Source organism: Protopterus annectens, chromosome 4.part0 (genome assembly GCF_019279795.1).
Source record: "Protopterus annectens isolate FY-2018-M chromosome 4.part0, PAN1.0, whole genome shotgun sequence".
NCBI lineage: Eukaryota > Metazoa > Chordata > Ceratodontiformes > Protopteridae > Protopterus > Protopterus annectens.
The window spans coordinates 45,475,629-45,503,592 of record NC_056733.1 but is presented as its reverse complement, the minus strand read 5'-3'; the positions used below and the strand labels follow the sequence as shown (position 1 = coordinate 45,503,592).

General features: G+C 41.7%; 1 protein-coding gene across 1 annotated transcript in view; it reads right to left on the bottom strand.

Moving 5' to 3' along the window:
- The window catches only part of LOC122800110 (endonuclease V-like), a 319,681-nt gene that overhangs the window by 34,390 nt on the left and 257,327 nt on the right, over positions 1 to 27,964 (bottom strand). Inside the window, exon 3 of the mRNA XM_044069631.1 lies at positions 26,280 to 26,414. Coding sequence (XP_043925566.1) covers positions 26,280 to 26,414 — 135 coding nt within the window. The remainder of the gene's footprint in view (positions 1 to 26,279; positions 26,415 to 27,964) is intronic.

Below are 27,964 nucleotides of genomic sequence, written 5' to 3'. Positions count from 1 at the left end.
CCCATGTGTAATGTTTCATAAAGCTAAGAACAGATGACCAGTGGCAGCTTCCAAGATGGAATGAGCATCTAAACCTTTGAAGAAGGCCCCTGAGGATGCACCTGATCTAATGGAATGGGCCTTAACAGATGAAGATAAGGATTTCCCATGGAATTCATAGCAAAACACAATAGCCTTAGAGATCCATTGGAAATTACTTGTTTGGACAAAGGTAAACCCAGAGCCCTGGGATGAAAAGACACAAAACGTTGGCCACATCGCCTAATTGACTTAAATCTTGTAAAGGTAAAATTTGAGTTGTCTATGCACATTGACAGAATGTAAAATCCACTCACTGGGGAACTGAGGTGAAGGGAAGAAGGTAGGCAGCTGGATGGACTGACTAAGAGACAACCCATTCACCACTTTGGGCATGAAGGCTGGATTACTTCTCAAGGATACTCTACCCCTATGAAAAACTAGGAAAAGAGGGAAGCCATCAATGTCTGAATCTCAGAGACCCTTCTAGCAGAGCTTAAGGCTACTAAAAACACTGTTTTCCATGAGCAAAACTTTAGAGAAGCAGAAGCTGCTGGTTCAACAGGGGCCTGAGTAAGCTTTTCTGACACACAGTTAAGATCCCAATGAGGAGGAACTGGTTTCCTGTGGGTTTAAAGTGTAGGATGCCTTTAAGAAAAAACTTAACTTCTAACCTGGAAGTTAGGGGGGGGATGCTAAAGGCAAGCAGGCAGACAAAGCAGAACACTGGACTTTGACTGCAGAGAAGAAAGACCACTACGCATCAACTCACACAGGTCAGAAAGTACTAAGGTAATGTCCACACACAGGGGATCCACTTTCCTTTCTTGGCAACAAATGGAACATATTCTCCACTTGGAAATATAAGATTTTCTAGTACTGGGTTTCCTGACTTCCTGCAAAACCCATAGCACGTCCTTAGAAAATAGGTGTCTAAAAGGGATGAAAAGTTGATCACCCACAAAATCAGCTGTAGAGCTGACAAATGGGGGTGAATCAAGGATGCCTTGTCCTGAGTGAGCAGGTCCATCCAATGAAGTAACTTGTAGTGATGACCCTTGGCTAGTTGCAGAAGAGGGAACCAGTGCTGTCTTGGCCAAAAGGGAGTCACTAGCAAGATTTTTGGTATCTCCTGTAGAATTTTCAACAGTACTTCCTGAATTAAAGGGAAGAGGAGGGAATGCATAGAGAAGCATACCCTTCCATGAGAAAGACAGACCATCCACCTTCCACACTTAAGGGTGAGGGACCCTGGCACAAAAGCGAGGACATTGTCCATTTAGAGTGGAGGCAAAGAAGTCCATTTTTGGAGTACCCACCGGTGAACTAGATCCAGGAACACATCCCGGTGAAGCATCCACTTTTGAGATTGTGTCATAGATCTCCTTAATGCACCTCCCAGCAAGTTCTGAGCCGAGGTGAGGTACACAGCATGCAAAGTCACTGTGCTGAATAGCCAATTCCCAAGCTTTGATGGTCAAGCGACAAAGTAGATAAGATTTTGTGCCCCCTTGCTTTTGTAGGTAAGAAAGGACCATGGTATTGTCTGTGAGGATCCTGAGGGATCCTGGCAAGAATAGAGGGTGAAAAGTCTGTAAGGCTAGAATTAGAGTCCTCATTTCCCTGACATTGATATGTTCCCTCTTTTGAGAGAGGGACCAAAGACTCTGTATTTTCCTGATAGCAAAGGTTGCTCCCCAACCCAGGTCTGAGGCATCTGTGAAGAGTTGCTGAGCTGGTTGAGGGACCTGAAGTGGTAGGCTAGGGCTCCAACTGAGTTGCTGCATCCACCAACCTAACTCTGTTTTCAGAGCAGGAAGAAGGGGAATCAAGACATCTAAGGGATGAGTATGCTGGGACCAAACTGTCTTTAAAAACCATTGGAACTTTTTCATGTGTAGCTTTGAAAAGGGCAACATGGGGATAGTGGATGCCATGAACCCCAGCAGTCTTAGAAACTCCCTGGCTGTGATGGAAGGAAGGGGCAGAAGAGCCTCTATGAATGAGATAAATAAAACATTATCAAGTCTGTCCAGAGCCTGCACCCCAGGAATATAAGATCTTGACTTTGTGTCAGGCATGACTTTTTGAAATTTATTGAGATACCTGCTAGAATCCATACACACACTACCAGCACTCAACAGCAAGGGCTGCCCATGAGTACGACCCAGGCACATGCTGGACCTGACGAACAGCAGTATGACCCTCGACCTGACATGATGCCACAGACATTGAGACAGATGCCCAGAGAGGCCATGATCAGCCCCGGCTGGTATGGCCATGGTGTAGAGCCAAGATGCATATGGCACAAGATGACATGACTGACAAGAATTGCCTTGATGATCAGCTTTAACAATTGGCAAAATGTCTGTCAAATCTGAAAGCTGATAAGCCTTCATTGCCCCTCTTGCCACATTCCTTGCACCGCAAGGGCCTGGACACCCTTGCAGACCTGCCACCTGGGAAGAAACTGAAACTACCCCTGGAGGCTAAGGAAGTCTAAACCTCAAAAAACCTTAAACCCTAGAGGCTAAAACATGGGAGAGCATCGATGAAATGGAACTAACTGAAGAAAATGCCTGGGCAAAAAAGCCTGACTGGTACCACTATGCACCATTACACCTCACATCATGCGTTCCTGGCCCCCCAAAGCTGGTGTATGACCACAAAAAGGAGCACCTTATATCCTTTCCACTGCCTCACCCACAGTTCCCCACACCAAACCACAGCAGCCGTATTATCCAACATCATATATCCATCTAGGGGAGGATGGTCTGATTTATACTACAAACATGCTTGACAAGCTTGCCAAACACCATGACTCAAACACCCCAGGTGCAACACTCTATATTTTGTAACTCTCTTATAGATCACCCTACCAAACACCATCACCCACAGAATTGTCAACACCTAGAATCAAGACCTGGTACATTACTATCATATAACTTGACTTGGGTCTAAATGGAGTGACTGACAGTCAGCATACAGTTCACAGCTCAGCACTCAATGATATTCAACTGAGACATAAAAATAGCCATGGAACAGCTAGTCACTGTCTCTACCTAGTCATGAAACCCGAACTAGATCTCATTATCTCATTATCACACATAATCCAGCTCCACACAGACAGTTTCTCATTATACAGAAACACTTCTAAAACAGTCCAGAACCCACTCCAAACAAAATCCACATCCAAAAAGGCACAGTGAACAAACTCACAAACCCCACACCGACTGGAAGCCACAACAAGGACTGTGCTACAGGCCACCAATGCAGTCAAACAACACCTCCAGGACCTTACAAGTGCCTTCCTCCCAAACACCTGCCTAACTTTTTCTAGCCCAACAAGGCCTGGAAAAGGCAATCCCCAGCCATACAAAACTTTACAATATTCCCCAACAATCCACAACTGACATGGGGACGGGATACCATATTACAAAAAGAGGAGAAAGCATTTAAAGGATAACAGCTAATCATTCATATAAAAATCAACAAAAGGAAGTTGAAAAAAAATAAAAACAAAAAAAAATCAACTAAGGCCAATTTTTGAGAGAAAAGGCGGGAATAGTCATAAAAACACAGTGATAAGACCTTTGCTACAGATATGCCCAGGATGATGATCCCAAATCACCCCAAGATGAGAGGACACTGCCAAAATGATACAAAAATCACTGAACCCACATCGAGATACAACCCCTTAACAGACAGAACTATTGAGTCCCCACCCTTCCCAGCAGGTTAGATAAATCAGCGGAGTGTAGCCTCCCAGACATCTCAAATGCGCAAATGAAAGCAAAAATCTCTCCCGCTAAATACTAACAGAGCTAGCTATGGGAAGGAAACCGCACATATCCCAGCTGTGCTCATGATGAAAAATTAAACCCACACGTGCCACAGCTGTAATGTGGTGGCTCAGCCTCACCAAGGGCTACACCCCCACTTAGTGGTGCTGTGGTCCCACTCCCCACTCAAGCATCTAAGTCTTACCCTGGTAACAGCCTAAAGGATCAAGTCTGAGCCTTGGACCAAGTAGTAGAGAATTTTATGATGAGGGGCATAATGGTTTATAGGGGTTGGGGTAGGACATAACCAAACACACTTTTTGTAGTCGACTTCTTGAAACAGTCACTGACAGATTTGATTGATCAGGGCAGTCCATACCATTAGCCTTGACCAGTAGTCTCAGCCCTTTATACCTACCTACCTTTCGGGTATTCCTAAACACTGCCACCCCAGTAAACCCAACTGAAAACTAGACATTTTAAAATATCAAGGACAGAACAGAATGGGTTGCAGTTGGGCTTATGGACAGAACAAGCCGGTCCCACAGGGTTAGAGGAGCTTTGACTATTCCTGGTGTCCCTATTGTCTCGGTCCTGTGTATCTCGGTGTGTCCCCCCATTAGTTTGCAAACTTTGTGACAAAGTCTGCAGGCACATGGAAACTGGGCGTGCTGACGGAAGGGGCTGACGACTGCAAACTGGGGCAGAATATGTGACAGATGCATCGGACCAATGGCATGGCAGCCTGAAGAGGCGAAACAGCTAGCTGGTGCCAGAGAATGTGGAAAAATAACGCCAAAAAAGCAGTCATAGTAATGGCAAAAAAGAGTACACAGAGGAAGTTGGCCAAGGTCCAATAACAGGTCAGGTGACAGTGTCAGGGAGGACGACCTGGAGGTTGTTGGTGGCCTTTCTTTTTCACACTGCACGTTGCCACAGTGGTGGGAAAGACAGTTGACCCTAGCCACCTGATCATGAAGTCATTGCTATAGTGGTTTCAGTGAGGTCATGTACTCCATCCTATCCCACCAATGATGTATCTCAATCGACATCTGCAGCATGTATCTCACCCCCAACCTCCTCACCAAAAAGAGAGAAACCCAAACACCAAAACCAAAAGGATAAGGACTCCATCTGTCATAAACTTGCCAGATTGAAGAAACTCCTCAGCATTCATCAGTCACATGCCATCAGCTCAGAAACACATGTGTGACTGAAATACAAATCCCAACATCATTAATGAAATGCCCAATCTCCAAAAACCAAAACCCAAACCCAACACAATAGCGACAAACACGGATATAAATAGATATAAATAGGGAGGATAGGGAGGGATTCTCAGAGACTCCCTATGTGCTGCTGTGGAATAAAAGATCCTGGAGGTGAGCAGCTCGGCTGGAGCCTTCAAGAGAGATCTTCTGACCTGTGGATGGGGATCGTTGGGAGTTTTACCCGGAATCATCTCTGTGTCACTGCTGGACAGAGGCACAAACAACAAACTAACAAGTATTTTTTTTTTATAGGGGGTATGTAAAGCTACAAAACTTGGGCTAGGGCTATATATAAATTTAGGCAGATAGCCTAGTATAAACCTATGAACCTATGAGAAACCTAGACCCTGCAGAAAGGGAACACCTAAGTTAAGATGTTGAGTTAACAGGTCAGGACTGCTGGCCACAAAAAGCAGAGGTAAAATTGGAGTCCTTTAACCTTAAATGGGCAATGGCTGGGGCCAGGCAGTTTATGAATACCCTTGGAGTAATGGAAAGACCAAAGGGCAAGGCAGAAAACTGAAAGTGCAAAGAACCCACCGAGAAACACAAAAACTTCCTGAAGTGAGGATGAATAGGGATATGTAAGTATGCATCCTTGAGATCCTGACGAGGGACCAGGGAAAGGATAGCAGGCAGGGAAAATATTCTGAAAGAAGGCTCCACCAGGAAAGTGTTTAATAGGGGGAAGATCTAAGATGGACTTCCAAGGACCATATCTCCTTGGAACTAGAAACATCCTGGAATAGAACCTCCTCCCCTGTTGGTCTGGAGGGACAGCCTGAATGGTGCTTTGGTTGAAAAGTTGAGCAAGTATCAAGGGAAACAGATGCATTTGACTGGAGGGAGGTTGATGTATCACCTGAATGAGAGGGATAGTCTTCCAAGTCATAAAGTAACCATTTTGGATAACTGAAATCACCCAGGAGTCCTGAGTGATTTCCATCCAAGCAGAAAAGGAAAGACGTGAAGAGACAAAGAGAAAGAGGGGGCAGAGTGTCACAGAGGACTTTGCCTGGGCTGAAAGGACTGCTGAGGAGGAGCAACAGCAGCAGAAGTAACAGCCCTTCAGCCTGTGGAGGTCTCCTGGAAGACTTACATAGCCTAGTTTCAGAAGAAGCAAAAGTGGAGGAACGAGCAGGTTTCCTGACAAAAGGAGTCTTGGCGGGAAAGTTCCTATGAAATTTGGGAACTGGTGAAACCATCAAATGTTTCAAATCCTGGAGCTCCTTACCTTTTTCCTGCAGTGATTTCAAGAGTTCTGCAGCTGCCTTGTCAAAGGGAGAAGAATTATCCAAAGGAGCATCAAGAAATTTGACCTTAATTTCATCAGGGAGTGCCTGGAGTCATAACCAGGAATGCCTTCAGAGAAGAGAAATAGAAGCTGCTGCTCTGGAACAGGATTTAACTGCATCATAACTATACTTGAGTGAGTATCTAGCTACTTTGGAGGAGGTTGTCAAGAGAGGAATAGCCAGTTACTTAGCCTTTTGGTCAGGCAATTGGGAAAGAGCCTGGGAAGCCTGAGAAAGCAAGGCCAGTGCATACCTAGATGTGTATCTGGTAATTAATAGCTCTGATAGCTAAGGTAGAAAAAGTACAGAACTTTCCAAACTTTTCCAAAATTTTGCTTTCTTTATCAGAAGGAAGCAGTTTAGTAGCAGGAAATAGCAGTGAAGATTTACCTGAAGTAATGGAAACGACAGCTGGGGGGTATTTAAAAAGAAACTTGCAATCCTCAGGGACCTTATAACAATGATCACGTCTTTTAGGGGCAGGAGCTTGGGAGTCAGGGTCTTAGAAGCTGATTTAAAGGCATCTAAGAAAGCTGGCAGGACTTGCGGGACTGCTGAAGGCACACGGGGCTCCAACTGGAGCAGCTCAAAGCATCTCTTTTGCTATTCTGAAATTTGATAAGAATCCCACTTAAAGAATTCCCTCTTCTGTTTAATAATTTCCCCAAAAGAGAACTCGTCTATGGGAGAATCCCCCCATTAGACTCTCCCTCTGCAGAAGCATATTCCAGTGCAGAAGGAATCTGGGTGGAGTTGGCTAAAGAGTCTTTATCTGAAGAAGACTCCTCAGAAGCAGTGTCATGAATATGAATTTCCACAGCCTGCACTGAAGAAGGCCCCTGAGATCCCAACAGTAGCAGAGAGAGGAGGAGAAGGCCAGGTCAGTAATAGGGGAAGCCAAAGCTGAAGGCCTCAAAGCCATCACAGTCTTAATTAGACCCTGTGAAAAAAACATCTCAATCCAACATAGGGGTAGAAGGAATGGAAGCATGCCTAGTTTTTTGCTTCTTTTTAACATGCTTGTCTTGTTGGGGAGAAATGGTGGATGTAGGCCTTACATCCAACACTTCTTTAGACAAAGGAGCTGGGATGGTCCCAGAATCTTTCGCAATAACTAGCCATGGTTTCCCCAAGTCATCCGAACCAGACGTCTGCACAACCTCGGACGTGCTAGGATCCATACTCCTGATGGCTTCCATCATGGTACCTGTTGAGAAAACGGACCCTACCTCCAGACACACAACTGGGTTTTCTTCAACCTCAAGGGGTATGTTGGAGGGAGTAAGCAGAGCTAAAGAGGATTCAGGCCTAGCTTTGCTGACCTTCCTCTTTACAGATGGCTCAGAAGTACTCACGGAACCTTGCATAATGTCCCTAGCCAGACATACGAGTCTCTGGTTTTCTAAATAGAGATTCAATACCAACAGATGACTAAGCAATGTTTTAGGAACAAAGGCCTGACAAACAGAGCAGCAGCGGTGGTTATGGGTAGGCCCTAAACAAAAGAAGCAAAGCTTGTGACTATCTTTATGTGGAATTTGCCTTCCACACCTACACTTGCCCTTCCTGGATGACATAAATAAAAGGCAGTAGCAACAAATTAAATCCCCTATGGGGTACTTATCTGAAGCTGGAAGACTAAACCAATGGTATCCATTGAGTCAACCATTCCCAATGGCGGCAAAAAAGTTCTGAAGACTGTATGTACAGATGTCCCTTTTATGGCTGACATTGTCTGTGCCTTTGTGTGACTTCCCACAGATAGGCAGTGGCTCTAAGCTTTTGAATACAGGCCAGACATGGGGTCGATGGGCGGAATACAACTCATATGTAAAGAATACTCAACACTGAATAGAAGGACATCTTTTGTTAAGTTTAGCAAGGCATTTTGGTGCAAGGATAAGCATCCCCCAACTGCCTCCAGAGGAAGACAATCTTGTTTCCCTTTAGGAATGCTGAAAGGGCTTGCCTGGGAAGGAATCCCTGAAGCCCTGGTTTTGCAGACCACCTCTGCCACAAGGGTGATATCTTCCATTTTAGTTTCCACCTCTACTCCTGGGGGAACTGCCTCCACGTGCATCTTGGAAAGGCCCTTGGGATTTCTTGAACCACATTTTTCCCACTCCTCTAGTTCCTAGAAAATGACCTTTGAGGAAGTGTAAAAATGTATGCCCACAGTAGAAAGGATCTTACCATCCTTCTCACACCTGGATAAAGTCTCTTTCACTTTTGGGACAAACAAGGATGTTCCATCAAAGGGAGCATTGATGAAAGAAGACTTGAATGGTTCCACAAAATCACATAGGCACATCCAGGCGTATCCCCTTAGACTACACTTGTACCCACTTCTCTAGATGTCCCTTCAGCTGTATGGGCAATCAGCCTTATGAATGAACTGGACACAGACTCCAGGGTGGCCAACTGGGAAGACACTTTCTCTTGTATTCCCTCAGTTTCAGCTCCCGCCAGGGTGTCTGACAACTCCTTAATCAGATCCCATTGAAATGTGCCAAGAAATTCAAGGACCTTATAGCAAAGGTCTATGAATCATAGACCCACTTCCCAAATCTGTCCATAGCCCAAGACCCCCTGTTGGGTGGATGGACAGAGGAACTCTCCTCAGCAAGTTCCTTTTTAGTGGCGGCCACTATGACCATAGCATCAACAGCTAACCCCTTGGCCCAAAACTGTTCATCTTTGGGGGCAGACAGTACCTAATCTGGTCTTTTAGGGATGGGCTCGATAATATCTGGAGCCTTCCACGCCCGCTGTAAAATCAACTGAATGAGTTCATCAATGGGCAGAGTCAACCAAGAGGTAGACGGGTGGGTGTCAAAACCCTGCAGGTAAAGAGATTCCTCAGAGGAAGTGTTTCAGGACTTCCAGCCACCCTTCTGTTTTAAAATTTCTATGATGCCTCCAAATGAGACATCTTCAGGGGGTGATCATGGGGACCCTTCCCCTTCATCGAAATCTGTGTCTTTGGCGACTGATTCCTGACGGAATCCAAATGCTTCCTCTTGCACTTCTTCTTTTGAGGGACCTCCTCGGGGGGGATAATCTGGGGAGGTAGCAAACGATGACAGTACCTGTGCATGTGAAACCTGAGGCTTCAGCACCTGCTGAGCCAGTGGAATGGCAGAAGGAATAACTGAACTAGAGGGAGGTATCTGTTCTGAGGGGGAATGTGCCAACTGAGTCTCTGCAAGAGAAAGGGCTCACTGCAAAGCCTCGAAGGCCAGCCCCCTGAAGAGGGAAGGGAGCCTGGACCTGAGAAAGAATGCCTCGGAACCGGGGTTACTCCCCACTCCAAAGAAATTATCCTCAATACCTAAGCTGAAGCTGAACTAACTCAAGCTGAAGCTCCGCGGAGCAGGGATAGCTCCAAAAAACCTGGAGTCAAGACCTGTCCCCCCAGAACTGGCAGGGTAGCCATGGCTCCGGGAGGTCTCTGATTCAGAAATAACCAAAGAGCTCAGGGTAACTTCCAGCTCTGAGGAAGCGAACTCCAGAGCCAGCACAGTCGGCGCCAGGAGATCTGGAACAAAGGACTCTCAGACCTCCGAGAAAGTTAGAGGAGGAGTAGTTAATGGTGTAAAGGAAGTCTTGGTACAAAGACCTGAAAGGGTAGGTACCAAAGGGGGGCCTGAAAGCCCTCTAGTCCTTAAAATCATTTTCATTAGCCCCTCCACATTGAGTTCTGAAAGACTTTTGGTGGAACGGACGGATGACGTGGAAGGGGACTTAGGTCTCTGCATAAAGACTTATAGGAACTCTACAGCAAAGGGATCAATTGAGGGAGTGTAGGTAGTTCTAGGCAAAGTGGTCTTAGCAGGTGAGGCAGTAGTCAGCTCCTGTATTAAGGCCTTCAACATCGAAATGCTCAAAACTGCAGTCGATGCTGGAATGGACATCAGCACTAGATGTCAGCAGCAGAGGCCTGTAGTTCCACGGGAACTTTCAGAACCAACGTCTTCAATTTCTTGTCTTTCAGAAACAACAGGGAGGTTGAAACAGAGAGATTTCTTTTCTTAGTTTTCTCCACAGTAGACGATGATGAAGGTGATGAAATATCTGTCTTTGCTTTATCTACAGAGGATAAGGCTTTGCCAAAACCTGAAGGAAGAAGTCCTTTTAAAATAATCTTATTACGCCTTTCCACAACAGCCCAGTGGCTAAAGGCATGACAGGTGCTGCAGTCTTCCTGTAAGTGGTGTGGGTCAAGACAATAAACACAAAAAGAGAGAAAATCTGATGAGGGAATTTTATGTCCACACTTCTGGCATTTTTTGAAACCAAACCAGAGGGACCCTTACATTTCTCAGCCATGTCAAAGTGAGGAAAGCAGCTAGAAAAAAAAAAAAAAAAACACTAAGAAAAATATCACTCCATAAAAAAAGGGAAAGTGACAGCAGAAAGGATATTATATTTACTATGTTTTTATCTTTTATAAAGGAAAATAAAGGGAAAGGGACGATCAGAGACGATAGTCTCAGAAATACACAAGCGTGTACAGGGACAGGAAAAAGACAACGAGAGAGGGGAACTATCAACAATGATGGTTGGAAATACACAAGTGTAAAGGGGAAAGTATCAATGATAATGCTTGGAGGAATATATGAAGTGTAAAGGGAAAGATGAAAAGAGGCAGAAATTGTAAGAAAAAGGCAAAAAAATTATCTAAACCCACTAGCACTCGAGAGTAGTAGCTAGATGTGAACTTTTTCAGAAAGCGGCAAATGAAATCTGAGATAATTGAGAGAGAACTGAGAATTGAGAGTGGGAAGAGGAACTTGGAAAGGTACACTCGAATTCAGGGAAATATGATGAATCGTGAAGAAACAGGCAAACTGGTTCCAACACAGCACTCTTTAATAGCAACACAACAAGGTAAGCGCTTTCACGGATTACATCTGTTTCCTCAGAGCAAAATATTAAAAGTCAAGTCACACCTTTAAACATTCTAGCAGCCAATGAGGCACACTCATCACTGAACCAGTTTAACACATTCATTGCCTTGTCTAAGCGGTGAAGAAACTAACATCAGTGTGTAAATCTGCAACACTATAAAACATACATTGCAGCTCAAAAATTGCCAAGTACATAATTAAAACTGACTCTGGTCTATCACATAAACATAAATATAAATTCTAAAATGTATCAACATTTAAATATACTAAAATATATATATATATATATATATATATATATATATATATATATATATATACATATAATAAAATCGGTCTAAAAATACGTATATAAAACTGGTCAATCTTGTGGACATATAAAATAAAAACCATAGCAAATATATACATATATATATAAGAAGCCAAGGACTTAAGCCTGGTACTACTTAGTCAATGTTTCAGTGCTCTAGCTTTTAAAAAGGGCTTCAGAGACACCTTACTATTGAGACCTGGTGGTTTGTCAGTTTGATAACGTATAATCCAATTCTGTTCCACTGATTCTGTCTTATTATTGATGTCACCACCTCTAATACTATCGTGTATGACATCTAGAACAAAAAAAATTAAACTTATGTGCAGTGCCTTCTTTTGCAACATGCATGACCAACGCACTTGTTTCCTTAGCATTCCTAATGTCTCTTAGGTGTTCTAAAATTCTCTCCTTGAAGGCTCTATTTGTTTTGCCTATATAGAATGAAAAACAGATAGTACAGAAACAAAAATATACAATGTGCTTGGTATGGCAATCAGCATATAAAGTGGTGCTAATCTCAAAGCCTAATTGTGGATGTACAAAAGTGCCCCCTCCCAATATATACACACACAAGCCATACATCTCCTGCATGGGTATGTACCCATTCTATCAGATTGTACAGCATTCTGTCTGCCCTTGGATTTGTAATATAACTGGTTCTTAAGAGATTTGTTATTCCTGAAATTAAAACTGGATTGGCGACCTATACCATCTTTGAGTCCAGGATCAGTCAAGAGAATATCCCAACTGTTTTTAATAACATCATATACCATGCACACATTGCTAGAAAAAGTTAGTGGCATCCTAATCCCTACAGTACTACTGGTGATAATATTAGATGGAGAATCAACAGCTCTACCAACATTTGTTTGGGCATTTGGGAGAACATTCTCAAAATAAGGTCTACATCTTCTATTTCTCTCCACCCAAGCTGCACTAATCTGAGAGTCAATGGCAGTGGGCTTATACCCCCTCTCAATATATTCCTCTTTCAATTTGGTTAGTGCAAGAGTTAGCTGTGTATCATCACTATGGCGATGCATCATGCGATAAATCTGCCCTTTTAAAACATTAAATTTTGTGTGATTGGGATGCATACTGCTGTTGTGGAGTACGTTATTCCTCCTAACGTCCTTCCTATATATAGTAGTGGAAACAGATGGCAGGGCATTTTTACTCACTGTCACATCTAAAAAATCAATCTCTTTTGATGAATATGTATACAAAAATCTCAAAAAGTCATTCAATCCATTGAGGTACTGTAAAAATTGTACTAACTCCTCTTCTGTATCTGGCCATAGCAAAAAAAATATCGACAAACCGTTTGAACTACTTTATCGAACTACAAAATCTATTATTGGAGAGAACAAACTTAGTGTCCCAATTCACAAGTGTTAGGTTGGCGTAGCTATTGGCACAAGCAGTGCCCATAGCCACGCCAACCTTCTGTATATAATGGGAGTCATTGAAAATAAAAACATCATTCTCAAGAATAATCTCTAAGAGAGTACAAATGAGTTAAACTTTGCTAGTAATAAATCCGTTGGCACATAATATTTCTCTAATATTCTCAATCCCCCAACTATTGGAGATAACAGTGAATAGAGAGGCTACATCAGGTGTGACAAAAAAGCAATGACCAGATAAAACTTCTAACTGATTATTCAGCTCTTGCAAAAAACCTTTAGTATCTCTAAGCACAGTCTAACAACTGTCTAGACTCTAGCACAATCCGGAGATTTTTTTTCAACAGAGATAGAAAGTGGCTCTGTTGCCCAGCCCCTGCTGGACACTATAGGATGCATGGGTGGCTGGTGAAAATTCTTATGCATCTTCGGAAGGCCATAAACAACGGGTACTACTGGATGATCTACTCTGAAATCTTCAAACAGTTGTTCAGAGATTAGCCCTGTCATAAGCAGATCAAGCACATAAAACTGTATTCTATCAATAATCCCCCTCAACATGGTACCTGTGATAGGGGAGTAGGTGTTTAAGTCACTTAACAGATTCAACATGCATCCAATATACATATCTCTATCAAGTATGACAATCCCACCCCCTTTGTCAGCTGGTCGTATTTCAATACTATTCATGCGTTTCAATTCAAAACGTGCTTGCTGCTCATTCACTGACAAATTAATAAAGCCTTTAGTGTGATTATCAGAGAACTTGTCCCTGATCGGTTTGTCACAAATATCTAGAAATAATTCAACAGTCGAATTTGTAGGAGGAACAGAAGTACTCGGTTTTCTAAAAACACCTTCAGTCATCATATCAGGAAACATACTTTTTAGTGTCAATGCCCTGCCAAACAGGCGTAGATCTTTGAGTACATCATCAAGATCAACTTGTTGAGCTGGAACAAAGTTTAAACCTCTGTTTAGAACTGAGAGTTGTTCTTCAGTTAAAATAACAGAAGAGATGTTGTATACTAAACCTGTTTCTGCCTCTTTCCTGTCCTTATTACCTCCTCCTCGCTGTGCGGACGTCTCATTTTCGAGTTGGTATACCGATTCCTGGATCTCCCTCTGATCGGGACTGGATCCTTCAGTAAAAAAGTAGAATGTACTACTTCAGGTGCAAGCAGATTCCTTGCTGCTTTAGCAGGACTATTGTGTACCATTGTCAGTGATTTAGACCTAACAACATTGTCAGTACCAGTACTGGTCGAAGACTTGATGTTAGCAACATTCTCACTAGAATGGCCAGTTTGAATATCTAGTAAATTGTTGGCCACTGGTTCAGATACTGATGCAGTTCTTGTAGTAGTAGAAACTGTATGTGCCTGTACTAATTTCATGGAACGTTTATCGTATGACTCATTCATTCCTGTATTATATGGCCTCCGCCGACTTCCTGTTGAGCGCTGAGTTTGAACACTATAGCCAGTGCCATCTCTCGACCAAGAGAACACATTACCATTTTGGAAATCAAATGTGTCTCTTTGCATTTTCCTAAGTTTGGTGGCTGATCACCTTTTATCATACCCACTTATATCGTCAAACAAAACCTCCATTTTATCCCCTATGACATCATCTAGATACTTGTCAAAGATCGCACTCTCTAAGTCTTCTATCTCAATGCATAAATCAGCCTCTTCAGGTTGAAAGAACTCAATAAGGAGCTGCATGTATCTGGCGCTGCACTCAAGATTTAACAGTTGCCAGCATTCTCAAAAGTTCAGGATAGGTTTGTCCATAGCTTGGCATTGTCAAGACTCAGTCCCCTTGGTGCTATGTTCATTTTAAGAGAAGCTTCAAGGTGGAAGCGCTGCCACTACAGTCGCTTATACCCATAAAGCTTATTCTCCAAGTCATGAAAATCTTTAAGAAACATCTCATGCGCATTCAAATCATCAGTATTCACTTCATGTTCAAAGTGCAATGGATTGACCATATTATTTAAAAGTGAGTAGAAACGATTATTGTACAGTCCTTTAGTAGTCAAAGCAGGAGCTGACTCTTCTTTAACACATAAACATAGGCAGCCTTAAGCATAGGCCAACTAGGCGACCGCCTAGGGCACCACTCTAGCAGGGGCACTTTTCCAGTATTTATTTGGTGTAGGTAGACCAGGATGGGGGCGCTGGGTGGTGTGGTGGGGGCACCATGGAGCCCTTTTGCCTAGGGCATCAGTTGACCTAAGGCCGCTACTGCACATAAATCCCCATTTGTAGCAGCCATGCTCAGTGAGAGGTAAACAAACAGTAGCAGTAAAGTCAGAACAAACCTCTGAACCGATAAAGGAACCAATGTAGCAAACAGCAAAATAGTGAAGAAAAAGACAAACTGGCTCCAACACAGCACTCTTTAATAGCAACACAACAAGGTAAGCACTTTCACGGAAATATGATGAATCCACCAGTGAAACCTGGACTTGAGAAAGAGCATCAGAGGAAAAGGAATATCCAGAGTATGGCAGTGCTAAACTCACACAGTCTTGAGATACCACTGAAATTTCCTCATATGGAGTCTGGTGAAGGGAACTGTGGGGATGGTGGATACCATAAACCCCAGAGCTCGAAGAAATTCTCTGGCAGACAGTACTGAAACAGGGAGAAGAGACCTACAACAGCTACACACAGACAGGAGTTTGAGAGGAAGGAGGAAAGCCATCACTGATATGGTCTGAATCCTGCATGCCAGAAACACTTGGTCATGAGAAGGGGTCAGAATAGATTTTTTGAGATTTAGGTTGAACCCCACAATGAGAAGAAAAAGAATAGTGAAAGCGCAAGTGCTGTTAAGAGGGGTCCTGGATCAAAAGGTTATCCAAATAAGGGAATATCTGAATTCCCTGAAGTCTGCAAAAGGCTACCACTGGGGCTAGACATTTGCTAAAGACCCATGGAGCTGTACAAAGATCAAAAGGCAAAGCACAGAACTGATAATGTGAGGAGAAAACAGTGAAATGTAAACACTTCCTGAGAAGAGGATAAATAGGAATGTGGAGGTAAGTGTACTTCAGATCAGGGACAGCAGAAAAGTGTGGGGGAGAAAGCATCTGGCAAGACAACATCCTGAAGGAAGGAACCTTTAGAAGGGTGTTGAGAAAGAAGGGATCCAGAATGGGCCTCCAAGATCCCTCCTTCCTGGAAACAAGAAACATCCTGGAGTAAAAAATGAGCTGTTGTGAAGAAGGGACTGGCTGGATGTTTCCCTGTACCAAAAGATCCTATAGGACCAAACGAAAATGAGAGAGCTGCCAAGGAGGTAATTGGTAAAGGACTAAGAATGAAGGAGAGGACTTCCAAACCATAACATAACAGTGTCAGATAACTGAAAGTACCCAAGAGTCTGTGGTTATCTAATGCCAGACAAGAAAAGACAGGGTCAGACTGAGGGACACAGTGCTCTGGCTGAGGGGCAGAAATGGTAGCTTTTGACTCTTAAAACCCTGAGAAAGCTTTTTATGAAAAACTCTCTTGAAAGACTGCTTGCCCCTGGAAGGCCGCCTCTGCTGCCTTCGGACAAAAGAAGATTTAGATGGACAATTACTCTGGAACTTAGAAACTGGAGAAAGGATCTGTTCCAATTTCTACATACCTTTAACTTTATTCTGTACAGTCTTAAAGAGTTCACCAGCTGCAGAAACACAGAGATTCTGGTTATCTAAGGGAAAATCCAGTAATTTGCATTGATGTCTTCATGTAGAACCTGTAAGTGCAGCCAGGGATATCTTCTTATCATAGACCCTGAGGCAGCAGTCCTAGAGGATTCATCTGCAGCATCATAACTGCATTTAACAGAATGACAAGACACCTAAGAAGCAGAACTCAAAATAGAAATGGTAGAAGACTTTGCCTCAGAATCAGGCATAATGGTCAGAACTGCCCACAAGTTGGGAAACAGCAAGAACATACCTATTCATATGGCTCTGACAATTAATGGCCCTTAAGGCCAAAGCAGCAGAAGTATACACACTTTCCAGTACCTAGCCATAGCATGACCAACCTTATCAGAAGGTAAAAGTTTAGAGGAGGACAGTGATTTAGAGGGTTTGTCAGTGGCCATGGAAATCACAGTTTGGTCAGCAAAAGGATTTTTATATAAAAACCTTGGAACGTCAGGGACTTAACACAACCTGTCAGTGACAAAAACACAGGAAACAGCCCCAATACTAAATAGACTCACCGTCACAAAATAGAAATAATGAAACAGCAGCAAACGGTAGTCTAACCACGACCAAAGTATAACAATCCAAGTAACAGTCCAAATGAGCCACTCACAGAATCTCCGTAGTAAAGATAAAATATATTTAATCCATGGAAGAACAGAATAAGCGCTTTCGCGTAGGATCACCTACGCTTCTTCAGATATAAAATTATGTAAAAACTCTCCCTATTTTATATCAAATAAGGCGGGAAGAGTACATAAATTAACAGACAATCATTCAATCAATTATTTAAATTGTAGAACATTGCCAATAATTAATATCGCTGTGTCAACAACATCCTAAACATAAACACAACTTAATCATAGTGTAAATAAATGAATAAATATATGCGTTGCTTTTTAGAATGCTATCCTTCATCATGACCACACTAAAATATTTACAATAGTTGCTAAATGCATAAAACTGTCAATTTCTTGATAGACCACAGTAGAATGCGCATTGAGATTTTGTGCATGAAAAATGTCAAAATGTAAAGCTATGACATAAATACTTTAAAACAAAACAATTAATGTCACTTTTGTAAATATAGATTTGTTACACATATATCAAGTTAAAACGACTTTATAGGAAACCATGTTCATATAACAAATTGCATCTAATAGAGAGCTCTCCCTTCTCTTGTAACAACAAATGCTGGATGATCATTATTGAATGCCTGGACCCAGTGTAAATAATTCTATCCAGGCGACCAATAGATCAACATTATTGCAGAGCCTAAGATAGCCGTCCAGTACATAAATAAAGTTGCTAGGAATTCATTGTTACCTTAATATATCCTAATTCTTGTGACTAAATAACCAGCGCATAAACTTAAATAACAAAATATGTATTGTTTATTGCTGGAAGTATCTGAAACACAACTTACAGCCCAATAATCCATTATGCGAGGTTACGCTGTTGCGTAAAATAAGATGCACAGTAGGAGTCGCTTGTTTGTTTGGTGCAACTTCCTTTTATACTTTTAATCTCAAGAGATGTTATTCACTAAGTTAGATAACGACAACTATATGTAGATAGATAATATTCAATAAATTAAAATATCTTAATCTAAATCAAAATCAAAATCCTGTGTCCATATATATATTTGTACAACTGAGGTATTGGGTTATAATATGTATCAATAAATACTGGACAAATTAATTACCTCCATATATCAACAGGTATGTATATATATGATATTATTATGACCTGTGACACATATAGTTGTCCATATGTATAGACCAAGAATCCATGTGTATAGATACTAGCATAAGTCCCTACAGATTCGTGAACATAATTCACTAAAATACTGTATATAAAAAGTAAGATCATATAGACCTATGTAGTTACATTTAAAAAACAATAATGACAATAATAATGATGATAATTTACTAATGTAACACCTGAAATTCAGGTGTGACATATCAATATAAAGTATATATATATATATATATATAAAAGACATAAATCTGACCATAGCTGATACTAACATGAGGCCGGAAATTTAGGGCTTGAGAAGCTGAAAAGAATTTGTCCAAATGTCCAAAAGAGCATCCAAAACAAGAAGTACTGCAGAGCACCTAGGTGAATCTATTTGTAAAAGTCCATAGTTCCACTTTTGAATATCAGAAACCTGGGAACAAACCCAGTTAAAATGTCTTATGCGTACCACAGTATCCCCATAGGATAATTCCTCCCTAGGGGCCCCATGAGAAAGTGAATCTCTTCTTCAGATCCCACAGCAAGAGAGAGTGCAATACAGAATGGATTTAAGAGTAAGCCAATGAAGCTTCAGAGTCTAAATCCAGATCTTCCTCAAAGGAATCAGATTCCCTATGATGTTTTGAAGGAGTAGATGACCAGGGAACAGAAGCAGGGACAGAAAAAGTCTTCAGGGCCTTTAAAGCCATAGGGGTACTGTAAAATCTTGCCATTCTTTGTATGGATCCTTAGCCACAGGGGCTACATGTCTGTTTTTTCCTTCTTTTGTAAGGGAACGTTAAATCTAGATTCAATGAGAGTACTAGGAACATCCTCCCTAATAAGAATTTGGGGAATCCTCCTAGGCCCCTTGGATATGGATCAGCTGGGCTCCCTCTTCCTCCTTGTCTGCAGTAGACATTGACACAGCCATGGGTAGACAGCCCCATCATCGTCCTCCAACTGGGTCGGTACCTGACCATCTTCAGCTTCTTCATCCAACCCAAAGAAGAAGTCCACAGGAGGATGGACTGCAACCAAATCAGAGTGCCTTTTCTGCTTTTTTCTTAAGTTGCAGTTAAATGTCAGGGTAGGTAGATTCAGAGGCCATGGTAACCTGAACTAAACGGTGGGACAACAGGTGGCTGTAGAGAGTCTTTGGGATAAACGCCTGACAGATCTCACACTGAGTATGATCATGTGTTTCACCCAAACAAAAAAGGCACTTCTTGTGTCAGTAATCAAACAAAATCACAAAAATATCCACAAAATAAATAATTTTGGAAAGGGATACAAGTCTGAACAGCAATAATATTTGTAACAGATCTAAGTTAGAAACATTGAAATGAAGGGTATGCCACCGGTGTTCTTTTATGATGAATTCTTCTTTTCGGCTGCCAGAAATATGGAACTAAAGTCAACGTGGAACTTTAATTGCTTGTCCAAACAGGTAATTTGCATTGCGTGATGTCAGCAATGTAATTTATTTTATGTAGGAAAGGACTGAAAAATTTCTTAAAAAAATGTGTTTATGAACACCTGTATGACACTGCACATAAGATGGAGACCAATGCATTATGAAATCACATGAGGACATGTAATACAAGTTCTTATACATTTTTTATTCTGGAACAGGTTGGTGAGAATCTGAGGGGTGGACCATGGGAGAGGTATTTTTAAGTGCATTGAAATTACGGGCATCTAGGTCATGAATTCTTGTACGTATACTAAGAGGCTTATAACATTAATTTTTGTTAGCTTTTTTCTTTTAAAATTACATTTTATTTGCAGGATATTTTCCATGTTTTACTTTATGTAAATGGCATTTAAGTAATTCATTCAGTAAGTCATTTGACTTGAGTTTTACCTATAAAAGGTTGATTTCTATGTAGTTTTGTTCTGATGAAGTCCTACATGACAGAGGACAAACTCAATAAACATTGATCTGTAATGAAACTTGAAAAGAAGGACCCAGTGACTTTGGCTTATTTTTTTTTTCCTCGTGTCTATCCTTATGAGGAAATCTGTCTGCCACACACACATTTTCCCTTCCTGGATGACATATAAAAAGGTAATAAGAAGGAAAAAATAGGAAAGAAGACATCCCAATTGAGCACTTCTCTTGAGAAGGCTCGCTAGCCGAACCAATGTGGCAAAGATCTTACAGACCAAATTTAAAAGTAGCTTTCACACTGGTGGAAAAGAAGTTCACATATGTAACTTATGTGTTAGAGTATTAAAAACAGTAGGAGTATGCTGTTTGTGGTAAAGAGGTACATCTGTGGGTTATTTCTGACACTGGTAACTACTAGTGAGCAGCCTGATGTATGTGCTTATGTGTACAGTACAGGAGGGGGTGGGTGCATTACTTACTGCCAACACCTTCCACTGACAGTGGGCTCCAATCCATGCTAGCAGAGGGTGACCTCAATACCTTTTAAGGTCAGATGCCATTTTAAAAAAGGAGGTACACTTTACAAGGGCTAGGCCTAGAACTATTCTCTGCACTTCACTCCTTGTGGCAATGCTCCAGCATAGGCCTGAGATGAATGAAGTACCCCCCCTCTACCACTTCCAGAGGAAGAAGCTCGCAAATGCCGCCATCTTTCTGGTCATGAAGTCGTCCACAGGATTTACTCCCTAATAATAACCAAGTCGTGGGGATAAGTCTGCAGCATCTCTGGCAGGGTCTGACATTATGACACTATCCTAACTACAACAGACTATGCCAGCAAGAGTCTGGACTGGTCACTTGACGGCCATATTTAGTTTATCTGCAATGCATGCTGACAAAAAGCTAGGACTATGATGCAAACTGTACTAGCAGCAACAAAGAAGTGGCAGGTTCAGGGAACACATACATATGCATCTGAAACATAGTATCATCATGTGCAAAATCTTTTACACTTTGCAATAATGGAGGCTTAGTGGCATGTTAAGAATATCAATACTGTACTCCCTTGATTCTTCACTACTGTTATACTTAACAGCGTGCACGTGAAAAAGGCCCACCAGAGTGCACGTGAAAAAGGCCCACCAGAGCGTATGTGAAAAATGCCCACCAGAGTGTACATGAAAAAGGCCCACTGGATATTTCATGTATACTCCTTAATGATACTGCTGTTAGACACTGATATTACTGTGCCATTCTACTCTGTCGCCTTCTCCTACAGATACTTCAAAATGTCCAAATTTTGCCCTTTCTCAGATTAAAATGTACCTGGCATACTCTCACCTCCCCAGGTTTCTTTAGGATGTCTATTAATTTTTCCACTCCTCAGTGAACATTTAGTATAATGCAAATCACTTAATAATCCAGAAAAAAAGTACTGATAATTTAACACAAAAAGGATACTAATTAAGACCTATACTTGTCCTGCTCATCAGAGCACAACGGCAGTTACAGCATCTTCTTCACACTGGACATTTGATTATTGTCACCCTTTGATATTTATTTATTTGTTCCATGCTCAAACATTTCTTGAATCAGTTAATTAATTCTTCCCCATTACTAGTCCGTATCACATACAAGTAAATCTCCTACACAGAATGTAGTCACGTGCCTTCCTGAAGTTTAAGCAGGCCACAGCATCTGCTATATCATTAATATACCTTTTTGGCCACCCATACTGCTCTTCTCTTGCAAGTTAGTGGATTGAACGTATCCTAGTCCTTTCCTGCTGAAGTGTTTTCATTAGTACCCCACCAGTGAAGCCGCCTAGGTGCAGGCGTCATCCTGCTCCCCACCACCACAGCAAGGACAAAATTCACATCTGGAATCTCCAGTACCACCCCTACCTCGAATGAGTGTCTCAGCAGGACCATCAGCAGTGAAGCCAGTACTCCCTACATTTCTTTTATACCTGAGGATGTACAGCCTTCTCCGCTATCAGATGTACAAACATCGCCAACATTCATACCTTTGTAAAGCAGCAGCTGTCTATTGCAATGTCACGGTTACCCATGCTACTTAACATACCTGGTAAAAGACTGATAAAAACGTAACATCAATGTAAAAATGTACAATGTAAAAATGTAACGATCTTGTAGCCCAGGCAGGTATGACCCTAGCCCTCAGTAGCATCCTGCCATCACCCAGAATGATACCACAGTACAACGACAAAATGATTGACTTCAACAATTGGCTAAGCTACTGGTGTCACTCGAAGGGGATCCAGTATTTGTCTACCGACAGACCATGATGATTTGCCAGAGATGGCCTACACCTGTCGCCCTTGGGATTCCGAATACTGGCTACGGCTCTTGCCACCCCTATAGTGCCTTTTCTAGACAAGGTTCAAATGACAAATTCACCACCATAAAAGGCAAGCAAAATCTGAGGATAATGCTACTCAATGCTTGAAGTCTAAACCTCAAAATGCACTCACTCGAGGCACTCCTTAAAATGGAGAACATAAACATCTGTGCAGTGACAGAGACCTGGATCAAAGCTCCAGAGAGCACCCATGCATTACCAGGCTGTAATTCATACCACACCTTTCGGCCACCTAACCCAGACTGAAGCACTAAAGGTGGAGGCATGTCCATATTCATTAAGGATATCCACACCTCCAGGCTAGTTGCACAGCAAAATGCATACGAGATTATCCAAGTGCAACTAACTCTGGGCAAGACCGCAATCCAAATTGTAGCTTGCTACAGACCCCCCACCATGCCCCAGGATTCCCACTCCTCATTTCCTGATACACTGGAAAATATTAGGGTACAACCCAACACCCTACAATTGGGCGATTTCAACTACCCCTCCATTAACTGAGAAAACTACTCGTGTACCAACTCTTTTGCTCAATGTTTTCTGGAATTCATAAATTCCAATGCCTTGGATCAACTTAATCATATCCCCACCAGAGGCAGCAATATCCTACACCTGGTCATTACCAACATGGGCGACAGGTGTTCCACACCAGAGGTCAATTCCTAGTTGGTCAGATCCGACCACAAGCTAATCACCCTAGACATCCACATCCCGCCCACACCCCCCATTAGGGAAACCACAGTAAAAAACTTCTCCAAAGTCAACTTCACACTTCTTAAGACAGAAGTGACAAACTTCATGACACCCATGCAGACAGACAATAGAGGTATGACTGCTGAATCCTACACAAATGCACTTTATGAGCACTTACACAAGTGCGTGGACCATGCTATCCCTAACAGAACCAAGATGTTATCCTTCAAAAAAAGGAAGCCAATCTGGTGGTCCTCTGCCATAAACAAACTCTACAACAGAAGAAAGAAACTGTTGCAAAAAACAGTAAAATCCCATGACTGGAGGAGCTCCCTGGTCAGCCTCAGTAAGAAGCTGAGATCCTTCATAAAATCCTCCAAAGCTAATTGCGAAAACCGAACTGCCACTGACTCTAAAGACAACCACAAAGCATTCTATAGCTATGTCAAGAATCTCAATAGCAACACTCAGATCTGCTCTGAGTTACAGCACAATGGCACTAAATATACAGAACCAACTGATATTGCCAACATCCGGGCAGATAGGTTCAGTGCTTACTTTACCTCCCTCTCACCCCCTAGAGGGCCCATCTCTATACCGGATGACTGCAAAGTTCCTGTTATCACGGCTGCACAGGTAAAAAACACACTCTCCAAAGCCAAGAACACAGCATCTATGGGACCTGACAATATCCCAGGCTATGTTCTACATGAACTACAGAACGAACTGGCACCCCAACTAAGTACCAAGTTCAATTATAGCCTCACCTCAGGCTTTGTGCCCACTAAATGGTGCACCGCGACTGTTATCCCACTCCAAAATGGGGGAGCCATGGCAGACCCCAGGAACTACAGCCCCATTAGCCTGATGAGCCTGGTATGCAAGGCCATGGAACATATCATCATGGAACTCATAAACAAAGACATTGGTAATCTCCAAACTCTGGACCCCACCCAGTTTAGGTTTGTAAAGGCAGATCATGTCTCCTAAACCTGATAGACTTCTTTGAAGCAGTCACCAAAGCCAAAGATGAGGGTAAGGTGGTTCACACAGCCTATCTAGACCTCGCCAAGGCTTTCGATACCATTCCCCACTCTGGAATTATAGATAAAATCACTAAACTAGGTATAAAACCCTATGTCACAAGATGGGTTGCCAACTGGCTGATGGACAGAACCCACACTGTGAAAGTAGCAGACTCCAAATTCGACTTCAGACAAGTGACAAGTGGAGTAAACATAGGGATCAGTCCTGGGTCCTCTCCTCTTTGGTATCTACTTCTCTGAAGTACAGGCTAACACAGAAGGTCTTTGGCTAATGAAGTTTGCAGATAACTGCAAACTGGGGGCCATAACAGAAACTCCTAACAATGTGGGCATCCTACAAAAGGGCCTCAACTCAGACAGATGCCTGGTGTCAAACCCATGGCCTGAAGCTCAATGCCAAAAAGTGCATTGTCATCCCCTATGGTAAAAACTCTGTACCCATGAACTACCACAAAGGTGGTAGTTTACTTAAACACCGAAAGTGTAATAAGAGACCTTGGGACTCAGGTGGACAGTAGTCTCTCCTTTGATAATCACATCACCACAGTGGTCAGGAAATCCTTCTACGTGGCACACCTCATCACAAAAGGTTTCTCATCCAGAAAAAGAGAGGGCATTGTTTCCCTCTACTCATAACTCATTAGACCCATTATAGAGTACAGCGCCCCTTTTGGTATGCACCTCACAAGACATCTACAACAACTGGAAAGGCCACAGAAATACCTCACAAAGAGGATTACTGGCCTCAAACAGATACACTACACAGACCGTCTCAAAAAACTCCAGCTTTACTCCATCACATATCGCCTACTCAGAGGCAATCTCTGCCTAACATACAAAGCTATGTCAAACCCAGAGCTGTTGGACATGCTCCACTTAAAGAAATCACAATCCCTCCGAACTACACGCTGTAGGGACCTAAACCTTGTCACCACAATAAACAGAACATGCTGGAGGGATAGATTCCTGTCCCAGAGACTTCCCATACTTTGGAACTACCTATCTATGTCAAACAGAGCTCCTCATTAGCACTATTCAAGAAAAATCTTGATGACTGGATGGGAAATAGGAGATTCACCCCAGGGATCACTTCTGTGACTCTGCTCGACAGGGGCAAAGGAAAATAATTTTCTTGGGTGGCGAAAGCCAGGTACCTTTTTTGCTAGGCTTATATAGGCCCTAGGGCCAATAGCCTAGTACCTACCTATGAACATCTTACCAGCATTAAACAATGTAGATGAGTTTCCTTTCATGGACAATATGTAGCACAATGTGTGAGGTAAATCATGAATAATGAACGATGTCCTTAAAACTATAGATAAAGGTAGCCCAATAAACACAGGTACATGTAAACAGTAGTTAACATCCCAAAACTTAATTTTCATGATAACCTGTTGACCGGTAAAAAAGAACCACAAATTCAAGTTTGCACCCTGTAATTTATCTTGGGAGGGGGCTGACATAGATGTGTGGTATCTTTTAGTAAGTTAAGCAGGAGGACAAGGTGACGGGGCATCTTGCTAAGAAACAATGTATGCATTTGGAAGACTCAAATGAAAATCTAATAGTAATGCCAATTAAAGATTCCTCACTACAATGCCCAGACTATGCTGGCCATGTTTAATACGTAATATGCTGAAGAAAGGAACTAAAAGATCTAAACTCAAAATATTTAAAAAATACAAAAATCTTATTTTTTAACCAAATTCTACATTTCTACAGTTGTATTAAAAGGCCACATCACTGGAAAACAGATCAACAATCACTCTTGGCCAGTAATTACACTAGCAAACCACAATATAATTTTATAAAGCCACCTGGGGTACAAGAGAAGGGTCCTGTTTTCGAAGGCGATCCACAGCTTCTACTAAATAAGGTGCTTCCCGAAATGCCAAAAAGCCTGCGATATAAGGAGCTGTGAGTCTGACCATTTGGTAATCCTCATAGATGACCTGGATGCAATGACAGATGTGTTAAAAAAATCTGATTAAATTATTCTCAAACTGCTGCTGTTCTGCTGTTAATTAAAACAGCATAATAAATCAAAGCATATAGTATGCCAGCAGACATTCATTTACAGAATCAGGCAAGACTGCAATATATTTACATAAAAGTGAATTTCATTCACACATGCTACTAAATGAGATTTTTGTTTTTTAATTTCAAGTCAGATTACTTCCCTTTGTAGAAAATAACATTAGCATAAATATTCAGCCAGTCATAAGAACACGGATGCCGCCTTCTGTTTCTGACCCTATCTCAGACCACACACTAAGCATTATAATGAAATGTTCATGAAACTAGCTATTCCTTTTCCACTGCATGCTAAATATGCTGAGCTCTACTGACAAGAAACTCAGCCAGAACAGGGCTGCATTTGTTAAACATGAATCACAGAGTTCTGAAGTTTTACAGTAGTGAGCAGCTTGGGGCAGGCCTTTGAACAGTTGGTCTTGTCAGGATGAGGCTTCAAAAAGTTTAGTTGAAGAAATGTCAGGGGCATATAAGACAGGGCATGCCACTATCAAAGAAGCTTATACTAAACCATCTTGGACTCGCCCGGTTATGAGTGTAGACAGATCTCCATATGACCTCCTTCATTAGAGAAAAACTGCTTCTCTGCATTTCTTATTTAGGCAAACAATCACGGCAAAGAGAGGCAATGAGAATTGCACAGACCTCTTCACTATTGGTCACATAAATGGACAAATGTCATTTGAGAAGGGAGTAACAGAAATACCACTATTCTGAGAATCTGATGAAGGGAATTTCAAGGATTAGCTCAAACCTAAAAGAAAAAAAATATGGTATAGCCAACCCAGTAGTATGAAAATAGCAATTCAGTAAAACAGCAGGCCTTTAAGTGCAAACATGGCTCCCAAGAAGATGCATATGGAATTAACACATACTATACAAGCACTAGCCAAGTCAGTAGCAGCATCTCTGAAAGAGAGTAACCATTTAAAATCTCAGAACCGGATTACGGAGTCTCAAGATATGGAGACCAAATCGCCCAAAATCCAAACTTACATATACTAAGTCCAAGACTGCCATTTCTCAGAATAGAATCCTTCCTTTTCTCCAAGGCAAGGTAATTTTTGGAGTCATTATATCTATCTATATATATATATATATATATATATATATATATATATATATATATATATATATATATATGAGTATATATAAATTGTGTGTGTGTGTGTGTGTGTATGTATATATATATATATATATATATATATATATATATTTATATATGTATGTATGTGTATATATATATATATATTATATATATGTGTGTGTGTGTGTGTGTGTGTGTGTGTGTGTGTGTGTGTGTGTGTGTGTGTGTATATATATATATATATATATATATATATATATATATATATATATATCTATAAATATAATTGTACTCAATTATGGGCCTGATAATTGATGAGTAGAGGGGCACAATGACCTCTCGATCTAGATGTGAACCCTTTCATGATAAGGTGGGCTATAT